Source organism: Dicentrarchus labrax, unplaced genomic scaffold (genome assembly GCF_905237075.1).
Source record: "Dicentrarchus labrax unplaced genomic scaffold, dlabrax2021, whole genome shotgun sequence".
Taxonomy (NCBI): Eukaryota; Metazoa; Chordata; class Actinopteri; family Moronidae; genus Dicentrarchus; species Dicentrarchus labrax.
In genome coordinates, this window is record NW_026136722.1 from 1,919,924 (window position 1) to 1,938,009 (window position 18,086).

Below are 18,086 nucleotides of genomic sequence, written 5' to 3' on the forward strand. Positions count from 1 at the left end.
TAATAAACGGTACTCAATAGTGAGCACTAAACTGGGATTTCAAACACCTACTAATCATCATTATTTTGCATCATTACTGACAGCTGTAATTTTTGCTGTGAAACATAAGGAGCATGGCATTGTGAGGATGTTTGTTGTTCAACTGGATTTTTGAGGGCACTATACAGTATAAAAAAGTTGTGGGCAGTAAATATAGTGCAGTATATAGTAAATATGGAGTGATTTCAGACATACTGATGGAACAACAACAAGCCTGCTGTATGTATTAATCTAGTTTCTGTATCTTTTTCTGTATCTTTTTTTTCCCACACAGGGCCATTGTGTGAATGACAGTGATATTCTTGCATATTTATTATACAATTAAAATCTGTGAGATTGCAAGTCGGTGTTGCATTGCATTGCTGTTCTGCGTGTTGAACCAGCCTGGCTTGATCAGTCTCCATATAAATCCTCAAATCTGCTGCCTGAAATAATAAGGCATAAATAAAACCAGACAAGAACAGCCAAAAAAGAACCTTATGCTACAAAAAACAGTAAAGACGGGAGACATATATTTGTTGTCTGCTATGACAAAGTACAGCTCAGCTTCAGAGTGCTCTGCTTTCAGTTGGGATCAAGGTAGCACTTTATTTGAGAAAAAGGCAATCAAGTGTGTCTGTTTTTATTACAAGAGAAAGTATGACTTCGTCAAACTTCAGCAGAGTCACACCACGGTACGAAAACAGTACAGCAGAAGACGTGTTGGATGTGCAGATCTGTAAAATACTCTACACTAAACGCAGTTTGTCAAGATAATGTGACATGAAACATTGTGAGGCGGTACAGACTATTTCTGTACATAATATAATACAGTTCTGTAGGACCACTACAACTACTTCAACTACTTGTTGAGGACATTATATTCAGCATCGGGGAGTTTCTTTGATTTCATTTCTTTTAAGTTTTAAGTTAATGGAGCGGCTATTGACACTAATGTCAACTAACACCTATCTAACCAGTAAGTAATTTTAAGATTTTGAGTTTCCACTGGCTTTGGCAGAAAATGTAATAAAGATATGACATGTACTGTATCTACTGTAGCTTCCACAGCGCTTTAAAATAAATAATGAAACTAAATTACTTGCAATAGAAAATTGACTGGATCTTAAATATCCAAACTCTCTCTGATCACAGAATTTAAAAAAAGAGCCCTGTCAAGGATTCTGTTTAAATATGAATGACTGCCAGAAATTTCAAAGAAAAAGTGACCAACAGCACCGAAAAGCATCTCTGTACAAGACAGACATGATCAAACTTGCGCAGTAAGTAGTGGAGAAAATACTGTTCAAACTGTCTTGGTTGGAAAATATGAAAGCTTTTAGTGCTGTCAAACTACAACCACTTCATGAAAGTTTTTGCAGTTTTGTAGTCACAGACCCATGACCCATTACACTCCTTCTTTCTCTCGCTACCTGGTTCAGAAACACATCCTGCACAACCTAGCATCCACACACATAAATACACCTGCAAAACAAGAGCCTATCGATCTGTCTTTGGACAGTGAACATATTTAGTCAGCTGTGCAGCCTTATGGAAACAGGCATGGCTGCCGGTTCCCCTACAGTAGATGAGATAATGAGGAAGGAAGCGGTGTCAGCTGAAAGCTGCGGTCACTGAAAAAGGTACACAGCCACGCAAATTCAGTGCTTACACCAACAAAAGTGCTCTTCACCGAAGCTGCAGCTGCAGCCAGGTGGATACAATCCAGCTAACAGGATCTTATCACAGTTAGGCAAAAAATAAACTTTATTTAGATCACAAAGTGCTTTAGAGATTGCGGAAAAGCAGACAAGATGACAACTTTTGACATTCTCTCTCAAAATATGAATATACAACAATGACAGTGCTAAAAGGACATATATGTTTATCGTGTTCACCATTGCAGGACTAGAGGAGGCAGACTATGTATTTACAGCGATGATGCTTTGTGCACAGTCAAAGTGGATGGACACTGTTGCTTTTTAGAAATGAAACCATATTATCATCTCTATCCTGTGGCTGCCTGTTTACATTTGCCCACATGCAAATTCAAAAAATGCACTGCAGAATTATTTCCTGCATCTATAGTTACAAATAGCATATATGTATATATGTATATGAATAATTGTATATATTGTTTGATTTCAAGTGTTTTGTTTTTTGTGCATAGCATGAAGGGACTGAAAACTTTCATTTTGTAATACAACCTTGCGTTGTACAATGATACATTTCCTCGATTCCTTACTTTAGCGTGTTAGCATGCTAACACTCATTAATTAGCACTAAACACAAACTACAGTTGAGGTTGTGGGAACACATCATACGAAAATAGCTCGTACATACATACTCGCACAAGATGAAATTTGTGCTATAGTTGTTTGTGTGCATTCTTTCAATCAGGTGTGTGGTATGTGTATGTAGCATAAATGATGTGTGTGCTTTCACTAGTATGTGAATGTGTGTGTGTGTGTGTGTGAGCTTTCACTGAGTGAGTTTAAGTTTGAATTATGACCTGTATGGACCCTCATAGTTTAGAGCCAACGTGCATTAATGTGAGAGCAGATGTATTACAGTGATTGAGCGCAGAACTGTGCGTGACTCTGCTGCTGCTGTTCAGAGCTTTAATTGGATATATGCAAATCTAGGCAAACTTTAAGGGAAAAGTAAAGGGATTAAAGTGCGTTAAGGAGCCAGCAGTGTGGAAATGGGAGCAGACACATACTGTACTGTAACACACAAGCACACCTACACATACAGAACGCTTACACATACAGGCACAAACGACTCTCTCTTTCTGTCTTTATCTTCCACACAGATGCTCACAAGCATAAGATTAAAGGATAACACTGACATTATTTTATCTTATCAACAAACCCAATAAAAAACACCAAAACCAACAATGAATTTATCCCACTAACAAGTACAGTCTGAGCAGCCAAAACCTGATACAGCCTATGCCCTTCATGATTTACAACTCCACTGTCTTCCAACAACTATTAAAAACACATAAAAGAGCCATACCGTTGCATAATGTTGACATTTTGCAATTATTGTGATGAACATAGCAAATATAGCTTACTCCTCTAAGCAGCATAAACAGACATCCATGCGCACGCTCAGAGATGTCCACCAGACACAGAGCTACTCTTCAAATATTGGAAATGCAGTTAGAGAGCTGTTTCATAATAACACTGCCCGTGTTCATCATAATAAATAATATATGTCACTGCATACAACTTTATGTTTCTAAATGTGTTTTTAAAAGCTTTTGGACAACGCTGGAGTTGGCATGGAGGCACATCAGGGTCTGGCTACAGAGACAATAATTGCAAGCAGGATAAACTTATTTAATTCTTTTTTTAATAAGATAAAATCCTCATTATTCATGAAGACACACATGCAAAAACAAAGTATGAAAGTGACTTTGATGGCCTGCTCAGACTTCAGAGAGGAAAAATAAGTTGTTGGAGAAGGACTGCAAAGAGAAGAACAAAAGCAGCTTGCGTGCATTTCAGGACGCTATTTGAGAACCACCATCGGGCACAATTTCTCTGTTTCACAGCTGGCCACTGGCACCATGGCAACTCACCAGTTGGGGAAAGGGAGAGAGCAACAGAAACAAACGAGTGTAAGAGACTCCATAGTCACACTGCATTACTCCTTAAAGGAAGGGCGCACATGTCCAGCAGTGAGGGGAATTGGCTGAGGGAGATTTCCAGGCACATATGAGGGGCTGAGGCTGGGGGCATGGAGTTTACTGAGGGCTGCAGGGCGGCTGCAGAGAGGGCTCGCAGTGTGAGGGGAATGACATGGACATAGAGGAGAGCTGATGGGAAGTTTTGTGAAGCAGAGGGAGCTGGGTCTGGCATGCTAATCGGACACTTGAGACAGCAGGATAGCAGGAAAAGACAAAAACTCAGATGTTGATGCTGTTATGATCAGATATGGCTGATGCGCCACTTTGATGTGCAAGATCTGGCTCAAAACACATCTTAAAACAGCTTGTAAAAATGGTCTCTATCACAGCGCAGGGGAAACACTGTCTCCTACTTTGTGTCCAACAGCTGTGTGAATGTATAGAGAGTAACCAGGGCTCATTATTTTCACCTTCTATTTAAAAAAGAAAACAGGAAATAAATCTGCATTAATGAGGGGAAAAACATCAATAATACCAACAGGTGGGGTAAACTGTGATTTTAGTTTTTTTTTACTTTTTTTTACTTGGGACCGAAGTGCAAAATTAGCAGCTTATTTGCAGTTTCTTCTCTTGAAGCACTTTCTGAGCTGTCAACATCACGAGAAGGACCTAATTTTCTTAAACTGCGGTAAAAAGTGTCCTTATGCTGCTGAAAATATAACAAATTTGGGTGTAGAGACATAAAATATGTGTAAAAAATATTGGTCTAAACATTTTTGGTCCTTTCTAAATTTAGTATTTTAAAGTGAAAATCTGTTAAAAGCCTTAAGGGTAACATATATTTAGAAACGCTGTCCGCAGTTGTATTTTAGGAAACTAAATGCTCCATAGTAATCAAAATTAAGGAATATCACGCAAATGTCAATTGCAACACACAAGCACTGGGCTGTTAACCTCAATTAGTCATCATCCAACACTGAAAACAAATCCTTGGGATGTTATCTCACTAATGGCCCATACTGGCTATTTTTAACAATGCTGCTGTTTTGCTTTTCATCTCAAAGCACAGAAACAAAGACACATCAATCAGAAGGCTGCAGGGTAAGAGTGCATCAGCACAACCTGAGACTGGCAGTATAATAAGACTTTGATTTCAGGTTTCTTATTTCACACTTCAGAATGCCCTACACACGCCTGTCATTACATCCACCTTTCAGGCTAGGCTGCTGGATTACAGACGCAAGTGATCTCCCATTTGACATTTGTTAAATTATTTTTTAGGGTTAGCGCTTGTCATCCAGCAGGTTGACTGATCACACAATTCAAGCACGTCTCTGTGTTTGCAGGGAGAAACAAGGTGAGATTACCTGGTGACTGGTGTTAATGCGCTCTGTCAACTGCTCCACATAAACCCACTACACATAATTGATACAGAACGGCCATCTGCAAAATGTCTACGCTCAGCGGCACTCACGTCCTGGGATACAGAAGTATGTGAAAACAGTGAAATAATATCAGCGTGAGAGAGACTGCAAGTGGAGTATGGAGCCATCATGTATCCTGTGGGTTTTGAGCACAGGACTAAAATCTTAGTTTCTTCAGATTACTGGGTGGTAGTGTGTGCATACATCACTTCTCCCTTCTGCTGACAGAAGTTGCTAAACCTGACAGGCTGCAGCTACACCTCCACCCTCCTTATTCTGTCTCTCTTCTGTTTTCTCACTCCATCCCCCACCTCCCATCCACCACCCCTCAGGTGTTGAGACGCCATGCTCTGTCGCAGGCTAATTACCCGTGTCGCTCTGAGAGGAGATGAGGGGAGATCCCCAAGCGGAAGTGACAGCTGTCTTTGCCGCTCTGCAAACTGCCGTAGGGCCCTCCCCTCAGTGTGCGACAAGCGCTGGTGTTACAGACAGAAATGATGTCACAGACACTTCAGTCTCCACCTCGATTACAATAAACCCAGGAAAGATGACAGAACTGCACATCTTCCCCTGTTCTATTACTACTACTCAACCTTTACATGGATCTGTCTTGTACTCTTTTCCTCGTGAACTCATCGATGTGTGTACCAAATTCCCCTGTAATCCATCCAATAGCTCTTGAGACATTTCACACAAAAACAGACATGTGAACCTCATGGTTAGGAAAAGTCAAGGGGATGACCAAAGTCATGAAGACACATCACCTGTCTGTACAAAATATTGTGCTAATCCATCTCGTAGGTGTTGATACATTTCAAAAGATGTGAGATAACACTGTCCCTACTGGTGGAGCTGGAGGAAAAGTCAGGGGGTCACCAAAGCCACTGTTTCATCCACCGCGGAACATGAATACATTTCATGGCTGTGCATCCAAAAGGTGTTGACATATTTTGCTCTAGACCGACCAAGTGACAAACATTGCGAGCAAAACAGCATATAATATTAATGCAGAGCTGATGTTGCTTGGCTTCCACAGCGCTATGTTTGAATGTTTGAACACTTGATAAACCTTGTTTGAGAAATGTTGCATATATACGGAATTGAGGAAACAACAGACTGATGCAACTGTATCATAATTACAATTACATTCACTAAACAATCACAACTACACTATTCCAAAAGGGTGTGATAAGTGATGTTCCCTTGAGAACATTTTGCAGTGTGTGGAAAGGACAGAATGCCTTTGTGAGGCATCTACTGGAGAAATAAGCTAGAGATCTTGCAGTGGAGAAGAGACTGAAGGAGGGATGTGTGAGCAGAACTGATTTGGGTAAGCAGGACAGCGAGGGAAAGACGCCAGACAAAGTGACTACTCAAAGAAGCCACCAGAGAGCATGAATGTTGCCAATTAGAGGCAATTATGCTGCAAACCAACAGCTCGACTCCCACTGTATATTAAGCTCCCAGTGTGGCCAATCTGTCTATCGGAGAAAAGGGCTAAACATATCACCAATCCCGTCCACATAAGAACCACAGCAGGCCATCCCGTGATATTAAGCTCCTTTCCAAAGCCTGGGTGGGAAAGTGAAGAGTAGAAAATGTAAATAGATACAAGCCTGAGGGAATCTGTGGGAGCACAACCCACATAACGATCTGTCAATTTAATAGCGTGTGGGAGAGTAAGAGTATAAGGGATGAAGAAAAATGCTCCCTTTTTCTATTCATTAATAGTCACAGGAAGAGGGATTTATGGATGTTCGGCATCTGCCATTAACTGGCCAATTTAAGAATCCCATAAAAAAAAAAGATATGTACACTAGGTTGTGTTTTGTGGGGCTGCGAGCAAAGAGGGAATATGGTCCGAGCCTGATAAAGCCACTTGACTTCAATTTCAGCCCTCCATTATATTTTCTCTGAGGCTGAACATTTCATTTCCTCATGAATATAGACCAATATCAGCCCTAATGGAACGCCACTGCACACTTATATAAATGTACATCATAAAGCATACCATTAAGATCTCAACTGTTGTAGCATAAACATAAACACACACACACACACACACACACACACACACACACACACACACAGTCTATATTCAGCTGTTGTAAAGTAATAGCCTTAACCTTGGCCCATGTTTTGTGTGTGAGTCTCTCTGTCAGAACTTGTGCAAATTTCTAAACATTTCTGATGGTGTTCCCAACGGACGCAGATTCAATACACCATGACACCAATTAGTGGGGTAAATAATAGCACGGCCAGCAGAAGCAATCCCACTGCGGTATCTTCCACACCTCACTGATCTCCCTAGCCTGTTCTTATCAAAGCTGCTTTTCTTCACGGCCTGAAATTCAAGATCAAAGGGCAGCTCTAATTCATCAATGCCCTTACCTCTTCCCTACAGCAATGGATACATACAGTGCTCAATAACAAGCGCACATTATCATCAGCCTGTCTGCTCCAGCTTCACACCACCCACTGGTAGAAAAGAATCGACAGCAAATCTCGTCTTGTACACGGTCATTTTCCTGACCAGCCGGCGTGAAGCCGGCGAGTAGCTCTGAAAGATCACAGCGTCGAGAAAATGCTCAAGGCAGGGCTGGGCACGTCTGCTTTCTGAAAACGCTAGTGTGACAATCAATAGTCTTATATTTTTAGAAAGAATGAAACCGTCTGCCTGACTGGAAGGCACGTTGGGTATACATGTATGTGTGTGTGTCCACTGGCACAACCACTTATGTTTGTGATGATGAGCGACAAACCCCCGTTATCATACACTGGAGTCAGTGAGCTGTGGCAGGAAGGAGGTACACAAAGTGTAGAGATGCTGTCAAGCCCCTCAGGCTGAAACAGCACTCTGCAGGAAGGGGAGATAGCTTATCTCTGTGTGGCCGAAGGTGATCGAAAGCAGTGTGTGGGCAACAGGACTGCGATTGGGCTGCTGATCACTTGCAGAGCATGCACTATGGAAAACAAAGCAAGCTAAAAAGAATGCTTAATGGTTTGCACTTTCATAAAACAACAGATGATTACTGTGCAGATGCCCCAAAGAGTCTCACATTAAACCTGGATGGGAGAAACATCACTACGCAAAGCTGACTGCAGCACTGACTGCAGCAGTTCTGCCTACAGCTTGGAAATAACAGGATCAGAGAGGAATAAGTCAAATCTAAACTTACCCATGCAGCTCTTTGAGGGAAACTGAGATCTTGAGGTTGTGCCCCAGCACATGGAGGGCTGTCAGGATGTCGGCCCATTGCACCATCTCACCCAGAGGACCCCCCTTCAGCACCTTGGGACTGAACACGTCCCCGGACTCCTCTGTCAGAAAGCCCACATGAACTAGAATCTGAATGCAGAAGGAAAAGCAAGAAAATTCAAGGCAAGAGCAGAGCGGGTTACCCTACAGCATGGTGTTTCATTAATGCAGTGTATGCTTTTCTGTTAAACCATTTCTGAAATGTTATTGTAGGGAACAAGCGATTACAATGCAGCAATTCTAGATTTTTATATTCAGATAATCTGCACTCCTGCATGGTGAATAATTGAGATTTTGTGAAAGCAATTTTCACCAATGCTTCAAAGGATTCCTCATATGAATAAATTCTGATATTTGGCACGGATCAGTGATGTCAAATTTTCAAATGTAATTGAGTATCTAATGAAAGCAAGAAAGCAGAGTAACAGCATATTCACATCAACGTAACTCTTAAATACAACCAACTGGGCATGGAGTTGAAATGAAAATTGACCTGCTAAGGGCTAATTGATATGCAGAATGATACACAAACGGTATAATTGCTGATGGGGAAGGGTGGAATTTCCACGCTGTTAAATATGTAATGAAATTAGATTTTTCAACAGATGGCAGCATTTAATTTTTTTGTCAATTGCTTTTGACTAAGAAAAAAAAAAAACTTTCAAAGGCAATTTTATTCATCTATTTTTATTCATCTATTTCTGTATAACTTTGAGACTAATAGAGCTGCAGATTCATGTTTCACTTCATATCAACAAGGTCTATTTTAAAAAGATGCTTTTGAGAGGCATCAAATTATATCAGTATTTAGACTTTTGCCTTGTTTCACTGACTGGTCCAGTATGTATCTGACTTAGCTAAATCGGTTTTCAGATGGGTGCTTTTCAGACTTAAATCGTATAATTAGAAATGGCTCAATACCAGCTTTGCAGTTCTGATACCAATCCAATTCAAAATTTCATCTCCTACACTCTGACACAATGGATATCCCCTGTGTGTGAGCCACAGAGCTGTTTAGCCTGCAGCACTGTCCACACCACATGTCAGATGTAAAACTCACTGTCCCAACAGTAATGCCACATGCGGAAGAAATCAGGAAGAACGCACATTGACAGGGTGAAAGAACAAAGCAAAGAAACGGAATATAACGATAATGTTATTGAACAGTAATTTTATATAAGTAGAAAAAACACAGGGCTCAATTTTGTACTGACAGCAGCTGGCAGGCTGAGAACAAGTGTCAAAGTCTATTCCCCCTTCAAAAAGAGTTTCTTATAGTGCCCCCCTCTGCAGTTGGAGGAGGTCTTAGGTCCTGTTATGGTTAGGCCTAGTAGAGATAACTGGTTGGGGTCAGCTTGAGCATAGAACATTAGAGAGAAGGCTTAGTTCAGGTTTAGGTAAAGGGAAACATCTTTTGTGACAGTCTGTTGTTAGGCACTGCGTAGGTTGTCTATCAACACACATGCAGTACTTAATGCTAAGATAGCAGCGCAATCATAAAATGTATAAAATAAATGTGTCCCTTCTGGCTTCTGATTTTTGTGTGATTTACAGAGCAGATAAGTATGCTTCCCATGGATACCAAGCATGACAGAACAGGAGGCAGAAAATGCAGACAGGTTGGGCAAAGACGTTCCATAAAACATCTAATTTCTCTATATCTGTTTTCTCAACAGCGCTCAATGTTTTAGTGATGGAAGCCAAGCCTGCAGGGTCTGGTTAATGGGCAGTAACCATTACTGTCAAACACACCATAACAATAAACAAAGCCCTCTCCCCAGTGGGGAAGAAGCAAGCATTTTGGAATGAGTGTAATGTTATTTACAGAACTAGCTTTGATTTATCCAGCCAAAAACTGGCCGATGAAAGAAACTGATCAAACCACACACAGCAGAATGCCAGGATACTGTCAGCTCGTTTACAAAAAGCAAAACACTACAAATGAATTTCTTTCATTCCCCATGTTTCATTTAAGCTTGTGGAGTATCAAGCCTCTATTCAGCTACAGAGGGATTTGTGGAGAGCTGTCCACATGTCCACAGAAGTAAAATGATCTATAATTCAATGCTCAGCTACAAAGAAGATGCAAACCTACATTATAATGGCACTGTGCCTTATTAATATGATACCCAATATAGAGGTGCACACAGCATGCATACACATATTGAAAAAAGGGCGAGAGATAAATGTTGTTTCAGGTAAAATAAACTTGAAATGCCCTAGTTAAGGTTGTCGTTTTTATTTTTATACATATGCAAATTATTTGGTGACTGCATTTTCCCCCTGCAGTGCTGTTCGTTAACAGGTGTTGAGTATACAGTATGTTCTTAGTAGGGTACAGATTTTGACTGTCCCAAATTCTACTTTCAACTGTCCCAATTTAAAGTTTTCCTTTTTTCATTCAACATAATTAATGTAGTTAAATAACTGTTTCAGTATCTTGCATGACTGCTTTGACTCACTCTGATCTGCCATTCTAGTTGTTTCTTGCACTTACATATATCTGAATAAAAAAATGAAAATCACCCTAAATGTTTATTCTTTTTGTTGGCTGAATTACTGTTTCTTTCAAATTTGAACACCTAACAATTAAAATGATACACATTCCATGACACATAAATGTAATAAAGTCATTGGTAAGGACAAGTTTCTCTGCTGTCCCAGAATTGTCCCAGGCACCGTATCTTTGTGTCCCAGGTGCTATTTGTATTATCCCCAGGACAACAGCACATCCAGAGCTACATATTCTCTTGTTTCTATCCAAATCGGATACATACATTTCTAATGTGCTCAACAGATGTGCAGGTCTCTTTATCTCCCACATTTACAGCTCACCTATAGTGTGGGTATAAAAACAACCGCTGAGCTAAGTCACTTATAGGATGTTATTGGGTATGCAAAGATTCCATAATGTTAATCATATGTTTGTCAGAGTTAATATTCCCACATGTCAGGCAGTGATAAGGAACCTCATACTGTATGTAAATGTATGTGGATAAGAATATAGTAGAGAACCACACTACAAGCTGCACACATTATTCACCAGGATTGTGCCGAGTATGGTGGAGTTTATCTATTTTGAGAGCGTGATAGTGATGCTGATGATGTCATTTCAAATGGATGAGGATGTTTTTAATGTTTGCAAAATACCTATTTCATATTATAATACATTATAATCTCTGCATGATTGATTGGTTGAATTTCTGTGTCAACCATTACTTGGTTATTTTTAATCGCTATATTCTGGACCACAAAACTGAGCACTCCAAGGCAAAAGAAGACTGCTGGCTGGCACCCCACAGGCAACAATAGAAGAACATTTCAAAACCAAACAATGTGGTGTCAACATCCACAAAAGGCCAAAAATAACTTGACAATAAAAGGATGAAAGTGTAGCAGTTTAGAAGACTGAGTCAGTACTATCCTGAGAATCGGTCCTTCTGCGCGATATAGTATTATTTCCTGATTTTCTGCATGTTTCTGGGTTGATTAAGTAGCGGTATACAAGTAGTATAGCATATTGTAAAGGTTTTAACATATACGCCAGAAGAGATCTAAAGTCATTGCCATTTCATCAGAAGTCTGTTCCAGCAGGCAGCACTCTGACACTCTGTGGAAATGTCCCTGTAAATGTCAGTGTGGGAAAGTGCACCAAAGCCAATCAATGCCTGCTAGGAGTTATGCTGCGTCATTATCTACTTATGTCTGTTACTCAACATTCTGCCATTCACACCGAGTAGCCGCAGATAAAAGAAGAAGATGTTAGTCCAACAAAATGTCACAGCTGTTCTGGTAACTTAGCAGCCTAGCATGTGGGCATTAAAGGACTGTCTGACTTTCTCAGAACTGTTTGATCCAAAACATCCTGTTATTTTTTTTCTCTAATGCCTAAACAGATGGATTTACTTTAAATTAGGAGCTGAGAGATGCGTTTCCAGAGTTACAGAAAAAATCTGAAAATAGATCTGTTGAAACTGAGTAAAGCCCCGTTCTACTGGCGCATCATCTGCAGTCTGTTGCAGCCACAGCACTTTGAAAAGATGAAACCACAACACAGGCTTGTTCTCATTGCCTTCACTTTCATCCCGCAGAATGCCTCATATTCACCCTTTTCTGCTCTCTCCAGTGGCTGCGGAGCTTGTCATCCAGCCGTCGAGCAGCAGAGGCCCACTGCGCTGCCAGCCTGCGTATGCGTCTCTTCATGAAGCTCAGTGATTCCTTCCCGGTGCCCACCTGCTCCAGTAGACTCCCAATGTCAGACTGGAAAACAGCCTGGATGATGGGAGCAAAAAATAAAGAAAAATCACTGGAAAGGATCCTATGGGTAGAGAACTTCTGCTGTGGCCTTTTTGATAAGCCGGTGTTTCATTTCTTTATGTGCATCTTGTGCAGAGGTTCAACCAGAAAATACAAAAGGCTGGTGTTCAGATTTATAACTTGACCTGAAGCAGAAGGGGTGGGATACTTAAAAACTACTACAGAATAGATGTTGTTTTCTACATTTTCATTGGAGGTGGTTAGGATTGTATAATGCACAGAGAGCATGTCACATCCTTTTATCTGTTAGTGCCCCGGGGCTAGTGCTCTCAGACAGGTCGCCTGAGGGATTCCTGGATCATCCCTCATAAATAGTCTGCTCTCATTTTAAATCTCCTCCTCTTCCCACTATAATCTCAGCATCACAGCGCAATACCAGCATGCATTAATCAATGGAGTAACTGCATGGGGGAGCACAAAGGACTTATAAAAGTACAGAGAAGAAACTGATGCACAAGAACACAAACTGTCGCTCTCAAACACACTGACCCTATAAAAGAAACTCTCACTCTCTCAAAGGCAAAATCAATATGCAGAACTGTACTGTACTCTCACAAAGCAGGTGAATTATTGTTCTCAAGAGCAACTTGTGTACGGCACAGCAAAATGCAGAGTACCCATGGGAAGCCTTGGGATTAGACTCAGTGAATACAGGCTGGCAATTAGAGCAGAAGGTAGAGCTGAAGAATGAATTCACATCAGGGGCCGCCGTGCCGGCTGTACATTACTCTGGGGAGAGAGAGGGAGGAGGGGACAGAGGCGAACGCTGGGATAAACCTGGAGGAGTGATTGTAAGTGCAATGCATCATGTGCTGGTGCTGAAATTTAAAAGTTAAATGATGCAGGGAGGCAAACAGCAATGAAAACTGTGAATGACAGCCAGCACCCTGTGACAGACAGCGTGCAGTTAGGTATTCAGATACTCCCAGGAGCTATTGATCATCATAAAAAAATAGGTTATAAATCCTCCGCCTGAACTTGGAAAATAAGCAACTCTGTAGCATCAGCATCAAACTACAAAATCTACAGTAGCAGTGTTTTTTAAAGCACCTTGATGTGTAGCATTCTGCTTTTCATCACTCAAATTCCTTCTCACTGCTACACCTTCACTGCCATGTGAAGAGTGCAGACGACTATGTTCCTTCTCAGTTGAGTCATTGGCTGGCTCTTTGCACTGCCATCAAAAATATTAACTGTCAGAATTTCATACTTTTCAGGATCCTTCCCTGGATCCTCCTCTAGAAACTGAGCAGTTGTGAGAAACCTGGTCCTGACTGCTTGTGCTTATGAGGAAACTATTGCCCTGTGCTCTGCTCCTATTTACCCTCCTTCAGCTAACTGTGTCATCGTGCAATTAAAACGAACGATAAGGAAATGTCACGTTACCTGTGTCTTGGGCAGAGGCTTCAAGGTGGGTGTGACAGTCTGGTTCCTCCAGGCCAGTGGGGGGCAGAACCATTCCACCTCGCTCAGGTAGACAAGGAAGGAGCAATCAGAGCCGTCCACACCATAAAAGGCATAGCAAGGGTCCGAGGTCCAACGAGCGCGCATCCACTGGGGGGCAAAGAGTGGTTATCTCTAAAAAATGTTAAATGTACTCCTACTACTACTCAGGTATTGGCAAAATATTACATTTGACTAGATATGTAAAAAGGTGTCATTAGAGGCAGGTTTATCCACCCCTAGGTCCTCTCATCATTTTAAAACTGACAAAAGCTGAACGTGCAAAACTTTGCTGTCACATTTTAACTTCAACTTCAATTTGATGCCTAAGTTGTTATCTTGGCTAAGCTGACTACATGAACCTTTGATGCTCTGTGGTCAGGTACCCCTGATAATTGAGTTTTCATGGATTCCCGTTCACAGGTGGAGCCAGCAACAGCATGACGAGCTCACCCATCAGGGCAAACGTGATAAAGATGTCAAAGACAGAGAGGGCTGTCTTCAAAAGTTCAGGTCAACTCATTTTCCCACATGCCTTGTTCTTTGCAGTGGTGGACATCCAACTGGAGGCAGTAGGCGGGATAGTAAAATAGTGAAAAGGTCTGGTTTTGGTATTAGGCTTAACTAACATTAGGCTTTTGCAAGGTGGCGACTTTCAGGGAGGGCGAGAACTTCACTGAGCTCCATCCAGGACGGCATGTCCCGCTCTTTATTTGGAGAGCTAAAGGAACATCCTTCTCCAGGGTAGGGTGCCTTCTGTTATCTGCTGACAGAACCTGAACTGTGTTCTGAATAAAAACACCTGAAACTGTGAGGTTACACTTAAGTACAGCCAGTACAGCCCACACAACCTAGAGCTGTCTCTAATTAGTACATATTACGTGTGTGGTGTGTTCATGTGGTGTGGGACTTGCATAAGTATGGCAACCTACTTCATCCATAAACATGATTGTGATACTGTTTTTCTATACATGTTAGTGTACATGTGTGGTAAACAGTTAATGCACACCTCTGAGCTATGGCAAATAAATAGAAAGAAGCATGTGTTGGGCATGCTGTATTGTTTATGCTAATAAATTAAAAAGGTACACACTTCAATTTTCTGCTGTGGCTATACAATGTAATTATATAAACAATGTATTTATAAAGCCTTATATTGTTTTATCATTCTTTTCCATATTCTCGTTGTCATCTGGCACAATTTGTTGCCTACACAACCTGCCTCTCTACAAGGAGCCTTTACACATCCTCTTATCTTATACAAAATTTATGTTGCACCAAGGTGAGTCATCAAGAGAGGACAATGTGATGTTTGCTCTGTGTGTGTGAAAATGTTTGGACTTAAATGAGATATGAAGACTTACATCCATCTTGCTGGGACAGTCTGGATAACGGGGATCTTTAGGAGTCTCACATTGTCCTAATGCGCCATCCCTGACTGCAGAAAAGGAAAACGCAGGGTATTTATCAAAGCCTATACACACAAGACCACACAAATCAGCAAAAAAGCTGCATTGTTTGGATTTTTTTCAGACACCACATAGACTTTAAAAGTCAAATACAAAGAAGAGGGTGAAAAAACACAAGCTGGCAAGGTATATCCAGAATATCTACAATGTTTTTAGTATCTTTTATATTGCTTTATTCCATTATCTAGAAATTCTGTCAATATGCGATTTTATGTAAGGTTAAATTTTGCAATGCACCAGTCAGCTCCATATAACTGATATGTATAAAAAGATATAATCAATAGCTTTGGTCTTCTAAATTGGTCACTGATCAAACAGAACTTTACACCATTTCCCCTGGGCCTTAAGCCTGTTTGTCTTTTACATTACAGCATATATCCTCCTGCCTTTGGGATGAACAGAGATAAATTACAGAGTAGAGCTAGCTAACAAGCTCCTGTAAATGCTTGGACTCCCCTGCTGAATGGCTGAAGCCTCTGTTCTATCCCACTCACTGGATTTACTATAGATAGATTGCATTAGTGTGATTCATAAAAACATAATCCTCCCCCCCCACCCTCTTCCTTACTCCCTTTTTCCTTCTTTTTCCATCTCTCCTGTCTCTTTCTGCTGCTCTCTTCCCTCTTCCTCTCTGCCTCTCCCCTCCTTCCTTTTCCCCTCCTTTCTTCTCCTTGAAGCCCAGCACCAGTAAGCCTAATTAAAGGAGCAGTTGCAGCTCCTCCGCCAGCATCCTGCCAAGCGTCGAAGAGCACAATCACAGACAAATAATTGCCAGCCATTCTGTCTGATTAGCATGATAACGACAGACCTCTCACGATGAAAAACTGCTACTGCTTGCCACTGTCAAAACTTAGCCGGGTTCAGAACAGCCTTCTTTAAATGATATCAGACATTTTGACAACATACAAATTATCGGACGGCATTTTAACGAGACAGTGAGTTGAGTAGTTTTCAGTCATAAAGTGCAATGTGGTGGATAGAGAGGAGAGGAATTGAATTTAGAATTAATTTTGTGCTGTCCAATTTCTATTCTGTGCCCGATAAAGAAATAGAGAATGAAGGCTAATATAAAGTAGACAAGCCCGGATCCCATTAAGTCCAGGCAGTAATTCATCATCATGATTTAAACATCCTGCATTTGTGTGGTTATGATATGGCAACAATAAAGGAGCACTGTGCTGCACAGGAGCTCTTACACCTTGACACAAACAGCGGCTTGCTATTTGAACAGGTAATGTGATGTGAATAATGTCTGTCATGTTCTATATGATCAACTAGCATATGCACGTCAGACATAAATTGTGCATTCAAGTGTTACACTGGATCCAGGCTTGACAGTCGGGCTTATGTGGGCAGAGAGGGAAAGTGTCTTCAGATTGGAAGGATTTGGAATGGACAGGAAGGGGAATTCATCTGAAGGGCTACAGCTATATTTGGTATTCTCCAGGTGTGTGTGTGTGTGTGTGTGTGTGTGTGTGTGTGTGTGTGTGTGTGTGTGTGTGTGTGTGTTTGTGTGTGTGTGTTTGTTTGTGTGTGTGTACCTCTGTTGCTGGCCATGCTGCGCTGGAGGATCTGCTCCACCCTTACTGCCATGTCAGACATGTTCTGGGCTATGGCCTGAATCCGCTCCACCAGCCCTATCGGCTGAATCCTGATCACACACGTCACACAAACACGAAGGACAAGAAGAAGAATATCTAAAAATATTCCGGCAACAACCTTTTTGTAATTCCCTTCAAACTAAAATCATGCGCCTTCAAAAGAAAGGGGACACTGCATTTCTTTTATAGCTTCCTTCCATCCAGCAGTATTTGTTGTTTTTCCACCCTTCACAGTGAGTGTGAAGTAGTGGAAGAAATGCTAATTGTCTAGAACTTGAGGCGTGAAATCGAAAAAGCTTTTAAACACTGACAGATAATTTATTTGTTGAGATAAAAAAGTAACTCCGCATATTAAAGCGGGTCCCCAGAGGGAAATAAAAACAGCAGACAATTAGGTTGTTAGCAAATGTGTTTCACTGCACTTGACCTCTGTGGCCTAAAAGCTGTTGGCAAAACAATCAGGAACCAATATTTACAATGGAGAAGGACATATGGGGTATGAAACACAGAGGGAATAATTGGAGTAGAGGAGGGTTTGCAATATACATTATAGTGCAGTATTATAGTTGCAAGAGATTCTGGAAATCTGTAACATGTCTGTGTGAGACTGAGCAACAGACTGAGCAATGATCTGAAACTTTGTTCAGCCCGGGAGTCTTAGTAAAAGTTTCATCTTACCCCAGAGCCTAGTTTCATGAAAATATATTCCAAGATCTGCTACTATATGTGCGGTCTTACCAGAAACAAGACCATGACACATTATCTCGCTCTGCAAGGTGCAAAAACCCAAGGAGAAGACCACAGTTTATCTTTCTGTGCAACAGTAAACCTTCAAAAGAAATTTATTGAAGGGATTCATGCAAATTGTGAATTATGAAATATTTTTGAGAAACGCCTCTGTCTTCTATTAGTGTCCAA

General features: G+C 41.1%; 1 protein-coding gene across 1 annotated transcript in view; it reads right to left on the reverse strand.

Moving 5' to 3' along the window:
• The window catches only part of LOC127356897 (alpha-1,6-mannosylglycoprotein 6-beta-N-acetylglucosaminyltransferase B-like), a 61,686-nt gene that overhangs the window by 19,146 nt on the left and 24,454 nt on the right, over positions 1 to 18,086 (reverse strand). Inside the window, exons 6-10 of the mRNA XM_051388967.1 lie at positions 17,109 to 17,218; positions 15,463 to 15,536; positions 14,042 to 14,209; positions 12,446 to 12,610; positions 8,259 to 8,428 (exon numbers count right to left, since the gene is read on the reverse strand). Coding sequence (XP_051244927.1) covers positions 8,259 to 8,428; positions 12,446 to 12,610; positions 14,042 to 14,209; positions 15,463 to 15,536; positions 17,109 to 17,218 — 687 coding nt within the window. The remainder of the gene's footprint in view (positions 1 to 8,258; positions 8,429 to 12,445; positions 12,611 to 14,041; positions 14,210 to 15,462; positions 15,537 to 17,108; positions 17,219 to 18,086) is intronic.